Consider the following 15,655-nt stretch of genomic DNA (forward strand, 5'->3'; position numbering starts at 1 on the left):
TGTATCTGTGTGTGCCTGTATGTCTGTGTCGATATGTCAGGTCGGATATCAGATGCCACCTGTCTAGGAACATCTCAGGCCCTCCATGGTTTGGAGGCCTATCTCCCCCCACCACTTCCCCTGCCGGTGGAAGATCCCCTCAGACATCAGTGCATTGGTGGTTCTTTGTGTCCGGGGATGGGCGTCCAGGTACACACCGGCTCACTCCTGGTGGCTGCTTGTCGGGTCCTGGAGCCTGGGGCTTTTCTTTCACCCAATCATGTCTGTCCCGTGTGTAGCAAGTGAAAATAAAATAAAATAAACAATAAAAGCAAAGGTGAATCAAATACACCAATACGGCAAGGTGGGATGGTCCATTTGGTAAAGTAAATCTGTTGGGCATCTTCCTTTGCCTTTAGACAATAATTCTGATGGCAAAAGAACCAAACAGGACAGGCAGGGAAAAAAAGCAAAATATATGGGCCCCTAGCTCTAAAATAGCACCTCTTAAATATGTTGTACCTCCAGGCTCTTTTTTGGGTCCTGCCCTGTTTGCACTGTATTTGTTGTCATTGGGTTCCAACTTTTCGCGTTACAACATTTTATTCCACTGCTTTGCTGATGATTTCTAGATTTATCTGCCTTTAAAAGCAGGGTCACACCGTCCACAGCTTTTATTACGCTGCCTTGATGACATCAAACAGTGGATGTCTATAAAATTTCTACAGCTAAACCAAAACAAAACTGAAGTTATCATTGTCGGCAACATTGTCAATAATCACATCAATAGCACTCTGCCCCCTTTCCTCCAACTATAAGACACACATAAAAAACCTACCTTGTCTACCTCGATGTTTTTTTTTTAAATTGAATAAGCAGGTGAGTACAGTAGTCCAGTCCTGCTTCTTTCAGTTAAGACAGCTAGCCAAGGTAACACCGTACCTCCCCGCGAATGTCTTCGAACGTGTCATTCACCTTTTCCTTACTTGCAGATTGGACTACTGCAATTCATTGTATTTTGGTCTCAACCAGGCCTCCATTCATCGTCTTCTGATGGTCCAAAATGCAGGTACTCACCTGCTAACTGGTACCAAACAGAGAGAGCATATAAACCTACTTTTATTTTACCTACACTGGCTTCCTGTCTCCTACAGGATCCAACTAAAACTTTTACTTTTTGTTTTTAAGTCACTCAACGCCAAAGTCCCCTCTGACCTGTCTGAGCTCCTTTGTGTTTATGCTCCAGGAAAAACCATGTGTAGTCACTCAAGGTTAATGCTGCACATCCCACAGACTAATCTCAAATCTCTGCCATCTCTGTGGCAGGTCCCAGACTTTAGAATAGTCTTCTCTTAGATGTTAGATCTTCACAAACACTTGATGAATTTAAATCACTACTAAAGAAACAGTTTTATGCCCTGGCTTTTAACACACGGTCCCCCCCCCTCTTTTGGTGGTCCTCATCGGGTCCTCGTACTCTGGGGTCTCTGGATGTCTGGGGCCTGGATCTCCTCCATACCTGCTTCATGCCTTGGGGGACGGGGCTATGGCTCCCCACACTCCCTAGCAGATCGTTACATGGAGAAACCTTTGGAATACAAGCATGCTGATCCACACAGGTGTGCACACAGGTGTACACACGGGTGTTCACTAGTTTATTGTGATGGTGCTGCATTTATCATGTTGCCCTTTTTTTTTGTTTTCTCTTCTGTTTTTTTTTTTTCTCCATACAGGTGATCCAGGTGTTTTGTTTGTTTTTCTTTCTTTCTTCCCCCCTTCTCACCGTCTCTTCTCCCCTTTGGTTTTCTTTCTCTCCCTCTCTTTCTTTCATTCTTTCTCCCTGTCCTATCCCCCAGTCATGTCTGTCCCGTTTGTAGCAACCGAAAATAAAATAAATACATAATTATAATAAAGGTCAATCAAATGGACCAATATGGCAAGGCCATGATGATCCACTTGGTAAAATAAATCCGCTTGGCATCTTTCTTGGCCTTAAGACAACAATTCTGATGGGTAAAGATCCAAATGGGACAACAACAACAACAAAAAGAATCTTCTAAATAACTCATGAAAGAATAAAGTTACGTTGAAACCAAAGGAAAAAAAAGTTTATGGTCATTGAGAAGAGGGTTGAGAATAATGAAATGCTTACACAGAAATGTGACGAATACATTTCTGAAGTTGAACGCTACAACCGCTTTTCCTTTTCTGCCAGCAGAAAAGGAAAAGCTTCCCAAGATCTTAGACATTGCTCATCAAGTGGGGAAACCTAAACAAAATTACCGGAAACCCTTAGGGATCATCATCCAGTTCATGGATTGAAAGCTGCCAAGAACAATCCTTTCCTTCAAAATAATCATCTGCGGTTCACTGAAAACCTGATGAGAGAGGACAAAGAAAACAGACTGAAGCTGTGGCCCATTATAAAGAAAGCACGTGAAGAAGGGAAATCTGCTTACTTTGTTCAAGCAATGTAAAAGGCATATCGCTAATAGGCAAAGATTTACTCATAACACAGTTAGCGGATGAAACTACATTATTCCTAAAAGATGAGTATCAAATTTCTATTGCTATTGAAACAATCTCAACATTTCTTAAAGTTTCTGGATTGTACTTGAATATTCCTAAATGTGAACTTATGGCAATAAAAGAATGTTCAAAAACAGCTTTGTGTAACCTTCCAATAAAACAAGAAGTTCGTTATTTAGGTATTTGAATAACCAAAAACCAGGAAAGAAGAATTGATCTTATTCTAGTGAAACTCAAACACAGATTTACTCAGTGGCTCTTAAGAGATTTATCATTAAAAGGCAGAGTATTAAAAACTAAAGCAGATGCATCTGCTTTAGTTTGCATCTCTCGTCTTATTATGCTGCATTGGCATTTTACCTTGATAATAAAATCATAAAAGAGGTTGATAAGTTACTTTTCAACTTTACTTGGAAAAATAGGACACACTACATTAAAAAAACAGTTCTTATGAACTCCTGTGTCAATGGAGGACTTACTGTGTTAGATTCTGACACTTGTGGGATTATAATATTACCTTATGCCATGTTAGACCCCTAATTAAAGATTGTGAATTATTATGTAGCTTTAGTTTGCATTATTCTCCTGAATTAGAAGAAGCTGATAACTATTACATTTGTTAAACCGATTTGCATTACATTAGACTGCTGATTTATTGTGAATGAATGATATTGTTTTATGATGCATTATACTGCTGAGTTATAAGAAATACTGTTCGCAGAAAGTCATCGCCTTATTTGTCTGATTAGAAGAGAACAGAATATACTGGAGTTTTCTGCCCCATCTCAGCAGGAGCAGATAAACAGGGAGCCAAGGTCGTAGCTTAGGCGCTGTGTGAGAGAAAGCATGTGAATGTTTAGGCTTTTATGATAAGGTGGGGGCCACTAGAGGCTATAAGAGTTTGATCAATGCTCCACCATTTTGAGATCTGATGCTGTCTGCGTACGGTGTCCATCTCCCACGCGTGTGATCATTAAAATCATCGTTTGACTCAACCCGGCCGGACCAGTGTTGTTATTTTGGTTTTCCTCTTGTATCCATCCCCAATATTTGAATCCATAACACACTCTTAATAACACATTCAAAATAAATTGGTTAAAAAAATCGAATTACTAATTCTACATCCATTTGGAATACTATATATACCTATGTACATGTTTTCTAAGTTAGGTGGCACTGATTTTTTCCTTACTTGTAATTTTAATATTCATAAAATCCCCATAAAAACCTCTGTTTTTCATCGCCAAGCTTTTTTTTTTTTTAACATGGACTCTTATATAGAAGCAGAACTTTAGTCCACACAGTTATTATATGTAGAATAACAAGGATATCTTATATAAAAGAAAATCTCTCTTCTTAGGGAGTTGGTTTAGGAATAATATTGTTTTAGTCGACCAATTATTCAATTCCAATGGTATGCTTTTTTCCTATAAAACATTTTGTCTATATTTAATAATTTAGCTGTAAATCGTGATGATTATACAAAAACATTTGGCTCAAAACCATCACAGGTTTGTATGCTTTTTAAGAATAAACCTAACATCACTTCATTCCACAGGCCGTTGGCATCTTTATTATAAACTTTCGTTGGAAGATGTGCTTTTCTAAGAATTCTAAAAACAACAACAAATCTATCAGATCTTTATTTCAGGATAGTATAACCACAGAACCGTATGTAATTTTTTTTCTGGAACCGGTTGCCTGTCGATATTATGTGGAACGAAGTTTGGAAGACGAAGTTTTTAATTACCAACAAAGTTAAAGACATTTATTATAAATTAATACACAGAATTTACCCATCTAAAGATTATCTTCACAGCAAATTCAAATTAGACATTGATGCAAACTGCAGATTTTGTCAAAAGTGCAAGGAATCTACTATGCAGCTTTTTTGGTTTTGTAACCTTGTGCAAGACTTTTGGCCGAGATTATGTGTTTTTATCTCAGAAAATGTATTTAAAGGATTTGTACTGTTTTGGAACTATGTATTATTTGGTCTACAAAAACACCAAAGACATTTCAACATTGACAACAGATGTGTGATTAACTTGTTAATCTTAATGGCTAAATGTCATATTCACAAATCCAAACGTTTTGGAAGACATCCCTCTTTTTATGTATTTTCCTATGAGCTTGTGCAATATCTTAATTCAATTAAGAACTCTACTAACCCAAAAGCTATAAAAACTATGGTTGTGTGTAAAAAAAATGAAGATCCTTCAATCACTTTACTCTTTGCTTTAATCAGTTAAACTTTTCCCCCTAGCAGGTTCCCCCTGTAGGTTCTAAATAATGTTTATTTGTTTGTTTATTGTATACATTTTTTGTAAGCATAACACCTTTAGTATAGTACTGTTTAACTCTAGTTTGTATTGTACTGATGTTTAAATAAAGGTTTGTAAAAAAAAGAAAAGAAGAAGAAGCAGCAGGGGGAGGAGACGAAGAAGAAGGAGGAGTGTGCGTACTGTGCTCTTTGCTGTGTCTTTCCGCCGTTTTAAAAATGGGCACTTTTTGAAGAACCCGCATCAAAGTATTGTGGAGAAGCGTCGTGTTAAATCTAATTGATGAACGGCAATTTGTCAGGTATGTATCGCAGCTGCGAAGACGAATGTACGTTCTCCTGCTAGGTTACAGCTGGTAGGAAGGTGCGTTCAGTGTGTCTTTGTAATTTTAAGTTTCCATGTCAAACGAGATAAAACAGTTATTTCTGGATGCGCAATTGTTCGCTGAGTTTGGTAAAAAAAAGTGTTTTTGTAAACCACGTGATGATTTAAGTAATTTAATCTTTACAGAACATGTGAGCGAGGCTAATAGAGCAATATTTTTATGTTTAGTAAACTGACGTTTCTAAATGTTACTGCTTTTATTTCATTAGTTCTGACGAGGACAGCTGAGTGATGTTGTTGGTGAGCTTGGATTAAATCATCTCTAAACAAAGAACTTGTCCTCGTGGTGACTGACTTGGGGAGTGGAGGTCAGTGAGCCCATTGTCTCTGCTGGTCCGACTCCAACTACAAAGCCGGCCCGCTCGCCCCCTCCTGAGTCTGAGAGGAGATCCAGAGTAAGTCAGTTATAACTACACTGGTTGCTTAACTTCATCATTTTCTACAGGGTCTCTCTCTCTTAGCTCACTTTGGTTTGATTTCTGCCTTCTGTTTAGCCTCTCTGTTTGTCTGCCTCAGTACATTAATGTTTTATCATTTGAGTTACACTCTCTGTTTCCCTTCATATGAAGGTGATGTCTGTGGAGTGATCATGACTTCATTAAAAATCCTCTGTTTTCCTTTTCCACTTCTCTTCTTTCATATTCTTTCTGACGTCTTTTCTTGTGTAAGCTGCTAACTCTTGTGATGGACATTTCTTTATTTTATGTGTTGATCATATGTTTTGACAATATCACTTTAGTAATATCTATAGTACATTTTTTGTGACTTTGTTCTACATATAGGAAAACATCAAAAATGTTATTCCACACACAGATGGGTATTGTGAGTGAGTTGGACTGACACTCCCAGGCACCATGAGACATTAGGCAGATAGTGAGACTCCTCCTTATCTCCAGGGAGGAGGTGTTGAGATGAAAATATTTGAAGTGCCTCAATTCTATGCTGTATATGAACTAAAATGCCATATAACCATATAGTGTAGTATTAAGTGGACATGGCCATGAAAAATAAAGGCATTAGACTACGTGTCCTTGGGGGGTAGAAAGCTGTAGACTCTCACCCACGCTTGCCTGTGAAAAAGTAGATAACAGGGGACCATCTTCTAGTGGAGATGCATTATAACTCACCTGTGCATTATAATAAAAGGTGTTGATTGCAGCTGACAGTGTCTGCAGACTTTGATAACTGTGACACCCTCGTGGTTAATCAGAGGCAAATCTGAGCCAGTGTGGATTTGGTTGTACAGCTCTCACACATACAACCTGAACTGCACATTGTAAGTGTGATGTTCTTCAGATTTGAACAAAGTAAAAACTAAAAAACTTTGAAGTCACACAAGCCAATATTTTATTCACAAGTTGAACTTTTACTACTTTTATCCCCAAAATGAGCTCACTTCAAATATTTACCACAGCATAGCGTCCCCAGGCACCTGAGACGTTTGGCAGATGGTGAAACTGTTTATCTTTGTGAGGTAAGAGGGGGCACTTGTGGATGAGCTGAAGGTATAGACCTGATGTCACTGTTTGGGTTCTTTGTCATTACAGGAGAAAGAAGTGAAAGCAGGCCCAAACCTCAGCACATGGATGACATCAACCAAAAACATCCAGCACCAGAAAGTAAAGATGAGCCAGCGGCGATCCCTGTGGAAAAGACTTTTCCTGCTATGAAGCAGCCCAGAAGACGCAAGCGCGCCAACGGGGAGGACAGAAGCTTGAGCTGTGATCTGTGTGGAAAGTCTTTTACTCAGATTGGTCACTTGAAATCACATCAGCTGATCCACATCGGTGTGAAACCATTCAGCTGTGATCAGTGTGGAAAGACCTTTACTCATAGATGGAGCTTAAAAACACATCAGGTCGTCCACACTGGATTTAAAGCTTTCAACTGTGATCAGTGTGAAAAGTCTTTTACTCAGAAAGGTCACTTAAGGAGACATTATATGATCCATGTTGGAGGTAAATCATTTGTCTGTGATCAGTGTGGAAAGTCTTTTACGGATAGAGATCACTTAGAGAGACATCAGGGCATCCACAGTGAAGTTAAACCTTTCACCTGTGATCAGTGTGGAAATTCTTTTACTGAGATTGATAGGTTAAAAAGACATCAGCTCATCCACAGTGGAGAGAAACCATTCAGGTGTGATCTGTGTGGAAAGTCATTTACTCAGATAGGCAATTTAAAAGTACATCAGCTCATCCACAGTGGAGATAAACCTCTCACCTGTGATCAGTGTGGAAAGGCTTTTGCTTACGTTAGTAACTTAAAAAGACATCAGCTTATCCACAGTGGAGCTAAACCCTTCAGCTGTGAGCAGTGTGGAAAGTCTTTTACTCACATTGCTGCCTTAAAATCACATCAGCTTATCCACTCTGGTACTAAACAATTTGTATGTGGTGACTGTGGAAAGGCTTATATTGAGATCGAAAGGTTAAAATCACATCAGCTCATCCACTCTGGAGTTACATCATTTAAATGTGGTCAATGTGGAAAGGCTTTTACTCACATGACTGGCTTAAAATCACATCAGCTGATCCACTCTGGTGCTAAACAATTTGTATGTGGTCAGTGTGGAAAGGCTTTTACTCACATGACTGGCTTAAAATCACATCAGCTGATCCACTCTGGTGCTAAACAATTTGTATGTGGTCAGTGTGGAAAGGCTTTTACTCACATGACTGGCTTAAAATCACATCAGCTCACCCACTCTGGAGTTAAATCATTTGTATGTGGTCACTGTGGAAAGTCTTTCATCCATAAAACAAATCTATTGAGGCATCAGAAAACCCACAAAGTGTCCTCCTCTGAGAAAAGTGGAAGACCAATGGGACATTACTAGGGCTGCCACAAATGATTATTTTGATAGTCGACTAGTCACCGATTATTTTTGCAATTAGTCGACTAATCAGATCATGCATCCATTGGACGTAAAATGTACAGCATGCATCTGCTCTTATATAACTATCATGAGCTTACAGCTTTAAGTGTTTAAGGTCTGTGCTAACTAAGAATAGAGACAAGGTGATAGTTTATTAAATTTTAATGAAATGTGCAGATTGTTTCGGTGAAGTTTAATAAACTCCTTGCTAGGGATGGGTCCCTGTATCCGGTGCCATGACGGCACCAGTTCTGACATAAACGGTAGTAACCAGACCGAAAAGAAGCGCTTATTTCGGTGCTTTTATTTTCCTGAGATGTCATACACTTTAGATTCTAGCCAATCATTTTACGTTTCTGAGGATAGTAGGCGGGTCCAGGTACGTACGTTCTTTTAGAGCAGAGCTACAGATTAAAAATGCCCAAGGCAAAGCAGTGAAAAGTCTGGCTGTACTTCACAGCAAAATATGCAAACTCAGCAGCCTGCAACAAGTGCTTTAAGGTGATACTTTGATACTGTCAAAGGAGGTAACACCTCGAATCCGATGAAACACCTGGCGACGCATAGCGTTTTTTTTTAAAGCCGAAAAATGCGCCGTATTTGAGAGCTTGCTGCGAGACCTCACACCGAGCACATCTACTGCGGGTGTGGTGCCTGTTATCAGACCCGGAGTTAGCAACATCCCCCAAAAACCCGAAGAGGGGAGTCCTGGCCCCTAGCCCTGCCAGTGTAGCAGAAATGATGACGGATGATGATGCAGCAGCAGCCGTGCTTCTCTGCATGAGTAGCTTAATGTTGTTCGTGTGTAATTTACGTTGAGTAGGCTAACCACATTATTACATTAATGCAGGTAAGGTGAACTAGCAAACATCATCATAGCTACATGCGGCTGTCTTCTTGTTTGATGGCAGATACTCCCTTCACCCTGGCCAAAAAGGCTAAAATGAACAAAGAAAAAGTGGAAAACAGTTAAACATGAGAGGTTTTTGGACCAATTTTGTGTTCTCCATTCTTTAAGCACCGGTTTGAACACCGTTTAGGCACCGGCACCGTTTCAAAAGTACCAGTTTGGCACCGGTATCGGATAAAACTTAAACGATACCCATCCCTACTCCTTGCTATCTAAAATATAACAGGACACCGGAGTATATTCTCGAGCATCTCACATTTCTGATAATCAGCTGTCTGCTTGATGTTTATTCAGCTGTGTAAAAACTATAACTTTAATCTCAGCCAAACCGATTTACTCAGGAACAAATAAAATACTGAAAAAAAGCCGAACAGTAACATTTTTAAGTTATCTAAGTGACTTATATATCATGTTTAACCTGAGTAGCAAAAGATGGCGGTGGGTTTGGAAACCATTTGCCGGGAGTCCGGTGTTCTCACCGGCTCCAGGGAGCCTGTAACCCCGGCTAGCTATCGAAGTCTCCGAAAACGTTGGAGCACTTTCAAAAAAATGTGGTGTCTTGATAAACTGAGCAGATATTTGAAGTTTACACAGCTACATTCTCGCCTGAAAATATGTTAAACATTTACTTTGTGACCCAGAAAGAATGATAAGAATAAAACTGACTAGCTGCTGCCATTGTTGGAAACTGAGCTGGGCCACGCTATGAATTCTGGGACACAGCTTCTTCTTCTTCGGGGTTTAATGGCAGCTGTCATCCTTCTTCATGCAGTGCTGCCATCTTCTGTTTCAGTCCGTTATTACACTCTTAAATCCTACTACTTATTCCTGCGTCTTTTGGGATCTTACAAAGCTTCAAATGACGCGTTGACTATTAAATTAGTCGTTGGCGATTTTGATAGTCGACGTAATCGTGACTAGTCGACTAATCGTGGCAGACCAATGGGACATTACCCTGACGGGGTTCATTTGAACACAGTGGGAGAAACAGGGGTCTGAACAAAAGTTCTTCTGGATGCTGCGTCAAACTTAAAAAGCTTGAGATCAGGCTTCACAATTCAACTTGTTCCAAGTTTAGCAAGTTAAACTTCACTGGCTGTGTCCACAAACAGCATACAGAGCAAACATTACTCCCATCATCTGATCACAAGAAAAACAAAATGTCAGAACAGTTCACCTTCTGGGTCAAACTATCAGACCTGTTACTGTTTATTTTAGGAGTCCCCAATCCCAGTCCACGAGGGCCGGTGTCCCTGCAGGTTTTAGATCTCACTCTGGGTCAACACACCTGAATCACATGATTACTTCATTACCAGGCCTCTGGACAACGTCAAGACATGTTGAAGGGGATAATTTAACATTTTTAAATCATCTATGACGGATCAAGGACACCTCTAAACCCTGCAGGGACACCGGCCCTCGTGGACTGGGATTGGGGACCCCGTGTTTATTTGGCTATTCATCGTGAGGTAATTATCAGTGTGAGTGCACTTCTGTTGTAACTCACATGAAATGTGTTTTAAATGGGCTCTATTGTCTTACAATATTGTGTGAGTCTGTTTTGCTCCACAAAGACACAACCCCTCCTGCAATTTTTAATGTTACAGTAAAAAAAAAAAGGTAAATTGATAAATTTGTGTCATTTTGAAACAGGCAGTATGTGGAAAACTAAATATTTTCTTACCCATGTGTAAAGTTTTCAGTGGTCTGTGTTTTCTTACAGGATGTGAGTGTGTTTTGCTCCATGAAGAGACAAACCTACATTTTTTTATGTTGCAATAAAAATATTCTTATTGTAAGTCATAAATGTGTGTCATTTATGATAAAACTGACTTGCTGTCCCTTTGTTCCCGTGTACCTAAGTAATTGTGGGTAATATCTTGATGCATGCTCAATCATCCAGGTAAGGAAATCCCAGAAGTTGATTCTGTTCATCTGGACGTAGCGTTTTCAGTGGGACAAACATTTCGTCACTCATCCCAGAGACTTCTTCAGTCTCAGCTGACTGCAGGTTTCTCCAATCTTATAAACACTACATTTGCATTGCAAAGAAAAGCGTCTGGACTTCTTTAAGTTAAGTCATCAGGGGGTCCTTTTGTCCCTCTGTGGGGGGTCACTCCCACTAGGTTTATATCTGGGACTCTCCACCATTTGACCTTAGAACTGAAGAAGCTTCTCGGATGAGAGGTGAAACATCTTCAAGTAACTTAAAGAAGTCCAGACGCTTTTCTTTGCAAGCTCCTTTGACTACGATGACCTGGATGACTGAGAACCTTCACAGACACACTACATTTGCATAATGAATGAACCCCCCAGCAGGCCTGAAGGTGCCTGGTTTGGGGGGGGGGATTTCCAGGACGAAGGACTCAAAACAATATCAGAGCCTTAGTCCAAACAATTAAAAAACCCGGTTGCACCTCCAGCAGCAGCGGCACACAGTCCAACAAGCCAAGTTCTTGTGGCCAACTTGGTTGGTGGCAAATCCGGCAAGACCATTCAGGCGGCCTCCCATGGGTCCAGTGGCACCAAAACAGTCTAGGCGGCCTGTGATGAGACCAGTGGCAGCAGCATTGCGGCTCAGGCAGCTTGCCCCGGGTCCAGTGACAATGGTGTTACAGATCAACCGGCCTGCCCTGGGTCCAGTGGCAGTGATGACATAATGGCTCCGGTGGCTCTCAACAGCTCCTTAGCTGTTGGCCTGGAAAGTGGCCAGTGATTATTGGTCTTGGCTGATGGCTGGTGTTTCGCTGCTGGACTCGGAAGCAGCGGTGCAGTCGGTGCTGGATGAGGAAGCGGGTGTGCAGGTGTGGCAGGTATGGACAGCTCGCAGACCCCCGGTGCTCAAACCTCCGACTCAGGCAGAGTGGGACCATCCAGTGCGCAGATCCTCTGCGCTCAAACTTCCACCTCAGGTTGAGCGGGCACCTCTAGTGTGCAGACCCATGTAGCTCAAACCCCCAGATTGGGTTGAATGGCCCTCTCTGGCGCACAGACCCTCGGCCCTTAAACCTCTAGTTTGGGCTAAGCAGCCCATCTGGCACGCAGACCCCCAGAGCTCAAACCTCCAGCTCTGGCTGAGCAGAACCCTCTGGCTCGCAGACCCTTGACCCTTAAACCTCCAGCTCAGGCTGAGCGCTAATGCTAAGCTCCATTCCCAATCTGGATAGTTATCATCTGGTTATGTCTGGGGATTACAACCTGGTAATGGATTCTGTTTGGGATCGCTCTTCCCAATCTTTACTAAGACCTGTTATGTGACGGCTGTGTGCAGGCAGGAAAAAGACCCAAGGTGCAGACTCCGGAGACAGATGTGGCCCCTACTTACTGAGTGCTATTACAGACTGTAAATATGATCCAATCGTCATTTCTGATCATGCCCGGTTACAGAGGTGGGTCAAGTATCCAAAAATTGTACTCAAGTAAGAGTAGCATTACTTTGAAATATTATTACTCACGTAAAAGTGAAAAGTAGTCTTCAAAAAAGTTACTCGAGTAAGAGTAAAGTACTTGGTGAAAAGACTACTCAAGTAGCGAGTAACTGTTTGAAATGTCCGATTTATTTTATAAATGCTATCAGACAAACAAAAATAAATAAATATACAAATTTTAGTATTTCCAAAAGGAATATATGTAAAAACATCAACAAAATAAGGCACAACAATTCTAATTTCCAGATTTTCACAACATTTTTCAAACAAGCTTTTTTCACCAATACCTGCAGTAAATAATATAAATATATAAACAGTGCAAACAATTTCCAGTGACAAGATTTGCTGTAAACTTTATATTCATTTTTGCTCCAAATGCCACAGCAGCCTCAGAGAAAACAGAACGAGGCATCTTCAGCATATGTACATACAAGCCAGCTCAGTTTACCATAAATTGTATGGGTGTGAATCTATTTCTGCATATTTAGCAAAAATGTGCCATTTCTTCACTCAGTGAGGTGATGGTTAAGCTTCAGCAGCAGTTTGCTCTCAAGGTTCTTTCTGTGAAGCTGTGACTGTTTAGCAGTGAACAGGAGTCCTGCATGACTGAGAAGTCCTTCACAAGCTCCTGATGCAGGAAGAGCTGTGTTGACTTTGATCGACAGCTTCTTGATGTGAGGAACGCCATGCAATAGATCCACACCTCCAGTGAATGGACATGAAAGGTACCGCTCCAGCCCTGCATCTGGCTTTCCTGACCCCATGGATCTATCATCTTAGTCGGTTAGGCTGCTGTTTGCGCTGGCATCATCCAGCTTTGTGTCTAGGTGATGTCTGATGAAGTTGAGACCTGTGGAAAGATGTATGGTTTTCAAAAGAATTGGGTCTCTTCATTATAGTGCTGTATACACTGCCAAGCTGCGGATGTTTGGCAAGAAGATTTGATCACACTGGAGATGTTTTTTTACTAACTCTTGTAGAAAAACAAAATCTTGTCGTTCATATCCCACACAAACAGTTTGCAGTGAATTCCAGATTAAGTTTAAAAAAAGAATGCGTGCAAGGCGAAGCAGTGCTAGCCAATAGATCCTCCTGTTGGGCTGTTACTCTGGGAAAAGACGAGAAAGACGGTGATGGAAGCGTGACTGGAGCTGCGATGTAGCCTATATAATATTTATATTGTACGAACGTGATAATTCTGTATATTGTAATAATGTGATATTATATTGTTAAAAAACATGAAAGGTATATTGTTAAACAATATACTTTTCACTTTTCTTTTGCCTGGGTGGCAGCTCTACGCTTCCGTATCCGAGGCTTTTCAATGTGGCCTCACAAAATTATCACGACTACAACAACCATGAAAAGAGTTGGATGGACATTGCTGCTCAATCACAGCTGCCTGGTCAATGTTTTTCATTAGTAATTTAGCAAAGTTGACAGTGGTGGTGTGTGTCTGTGTGAGTGAGTGAAAGACAGACAGAGGGAGAGCGAGAGACAGATTTTGTAGGATAAGCATTAGAGCTGGGCGATAGAACAATAACGAAATGTATTGCGAAATAACTTTTTCTCGATAGAAAAATTAAACTATTGCGATAGGCCTCATCTCTCTTGGACTCTTAAAAAAAAAAAGAACAGCCAATCCAAATTAAGTAGCGCAGAGAAGCGCTAATTCGTCATTTGGCTTTTGTCAGACTAAATTTTTAAAAGAACCAAGAGAGGCACTGAAAAGGATCTGCAACGGTGAGCTGTTTTGATTTGGGAGGATTTTCAAGCGGACCAACAGGGAAAGCCTGGCTTCCTTACTGCTGCAATTATTGGGTGCAGGTTCCTAGAAACTCAGTTTGGGTATTCTAGTGGGTGTTCTTCTTCGTCTAAAGGCGTAAATATGATGTGGGGAACATGAACAGAAGCAGTGACTGCAACACTGCATGGCAGGTTCTAATCCCTACAGCATGTTGTGTCACCAGAAAGCAAAACTTTTCCTGTGATTTCTGGTAGATTTGGTTTGTTTGTTTGTTTGTTGGTTTTAGTACCAGGCTGATTTTGCCAGATAGGTTAGGGTTGTTTTCTTTTTGTAAGAGAAACACAGGTTTATTTTTTATATATATTTAGACATGTCCTGAACAAGGCCTAATATGTTTTGTTTGTAACAGTGCACTTAGGGGGGAAAAACCTGCCAGGTATCATCCCTCTGGGGGTGATATTTTGTGTGTTGATGATTTAAAAGCAGGCCTGCAAGATCGGGAGTAAAAGTGTTATAAAATACTTTAATTGAGAGCAAATATAAGGTGAGCTTCTCTAGATTACAATGGGCTTCCTAGTTCTGATGAGTTGACTCATGGGAGAGACCACGTGTCAAACGGAGGGATTCTAGGTTTAAACAATGTTTTCTATGTTTTCCATGAGTTTTTTCATGGTGTTTTTGTCCATGGCTTTTTACCGTGATTTGTGGGATTAACCGTTCATGTACAGGTATTAAACCTCTACAGGGGGGTTAAGTCCATGTTCAGATAAGGTTTTGATGATCTATAAGTAAACTTCACTGAACTGAAAGGAAAATGTGGTTTGAAGCCTCGCTTCTGTCAGTCTGCCCATGACTGTAGCTGCCTCCACCAGTGTGTGAATGTGAGAGTGAATGAATAGTGGCATTGTAAAGCGCTTTGAGGGTCTCGAAAAGTGCTATATAAATGCAATTCATTATTATTATTATTATTATTATGGTTGACGTGTTTTCTAAATGGTTAGAAGTTTTTCCTCCTAGTGAAGAGATACAGGTGCAGCAGCCAGAGTATTGCTGGAAGAAATCATCCCAAGGGTGGAATCTCCTGACTGAGTCTGCGTGCTGATCAGAAGTCTTCAGAGACCCAGCAAGAACAGGGACCATTCATAACAGAGCTGACAGCCCAGGCAGTGGTTAAGGTCAAAGGTCATGCGGTTTGGGGCCCTACTAGTCATCATGAGAAGATTCCAGAACCACAGCAATAACCATAAAGCTGCGTTGGAACGAGAGGGTGAGGGCTGAAAAGAGCCCCCTCCTCCAACAAGAGCGTGCTGAGCTCCAACTCAGCGACTGCAGAGTGAGACTCTGTGGCACCCAAGAGGGATCAGCGAATGAATGCAGATCACATCTGCTTAAAACAGCCAATCACTTTCCCTGGAAAGCTTAGTGTGTTTTTAAGTTACGGAGGTCGTTGTTGTGACGTTAATAATCATTTTATAAATGATATGCATTTACATGATTCTCCGAACATCACAAACTCTG

At 40.9% G+C, this 15,655-nt stretch overlaps 1 protein-coding gene across 1 annotated transcript; it reads left to right on the forward strand.

Annotated features, from left to right (window-relative positions):
• Positions 1-4,951: 4,951 nt before the first annotated feature.
• LOC146702264 (uncharacterized) lies at positions 4,952-9,069 on the forward strand. Its single transcript, XM_085468998.1, has 3 exons — positions 4,952-5,091; positions 5,384-5,569; positions 6,722-9,069. The coding sequence occupies exon 3, from the start codon at positions 6,757-6,759 to the stop codon at positions 8,011-8,013; it is 1,257 nt and encodes a 418-aa protein (XP_085325124.1). The 5' UTR covers positions 4,952-5,091; positions 5,384-5,569; positions 6,722-6,756; the 3' UTR covers positions 8,014-9,069.
• Positions 9,070-15,655: the final 6,586 nt, after the last annotated feature.

Source organism: Copadichromis virginalis, linkage group LG9 (assembly GCF_057382275.1).
Source record: "Copadichromis virginalis isolate Kocher_CV1m ecotype Utaka linkage group LG9, C_Virginalis_male_GT1.1, whole genome shotgun sequence".
NCBI lineage: Eukaryota > Metazoa > Chordata > Actinopteri > Cichliformes > Cichlidae > Copadichromis > Copadichromis virginalis.

What these genes read in the sequence shown, in the direction of transcription:
- LOC146702264 (XM_085468998.1), top strand. Translation starts at nt 6,757, where the DNA reads ATGGATGACATCAACCAAAAACATCCAGCACCAGAAAGTAAAGATGAG.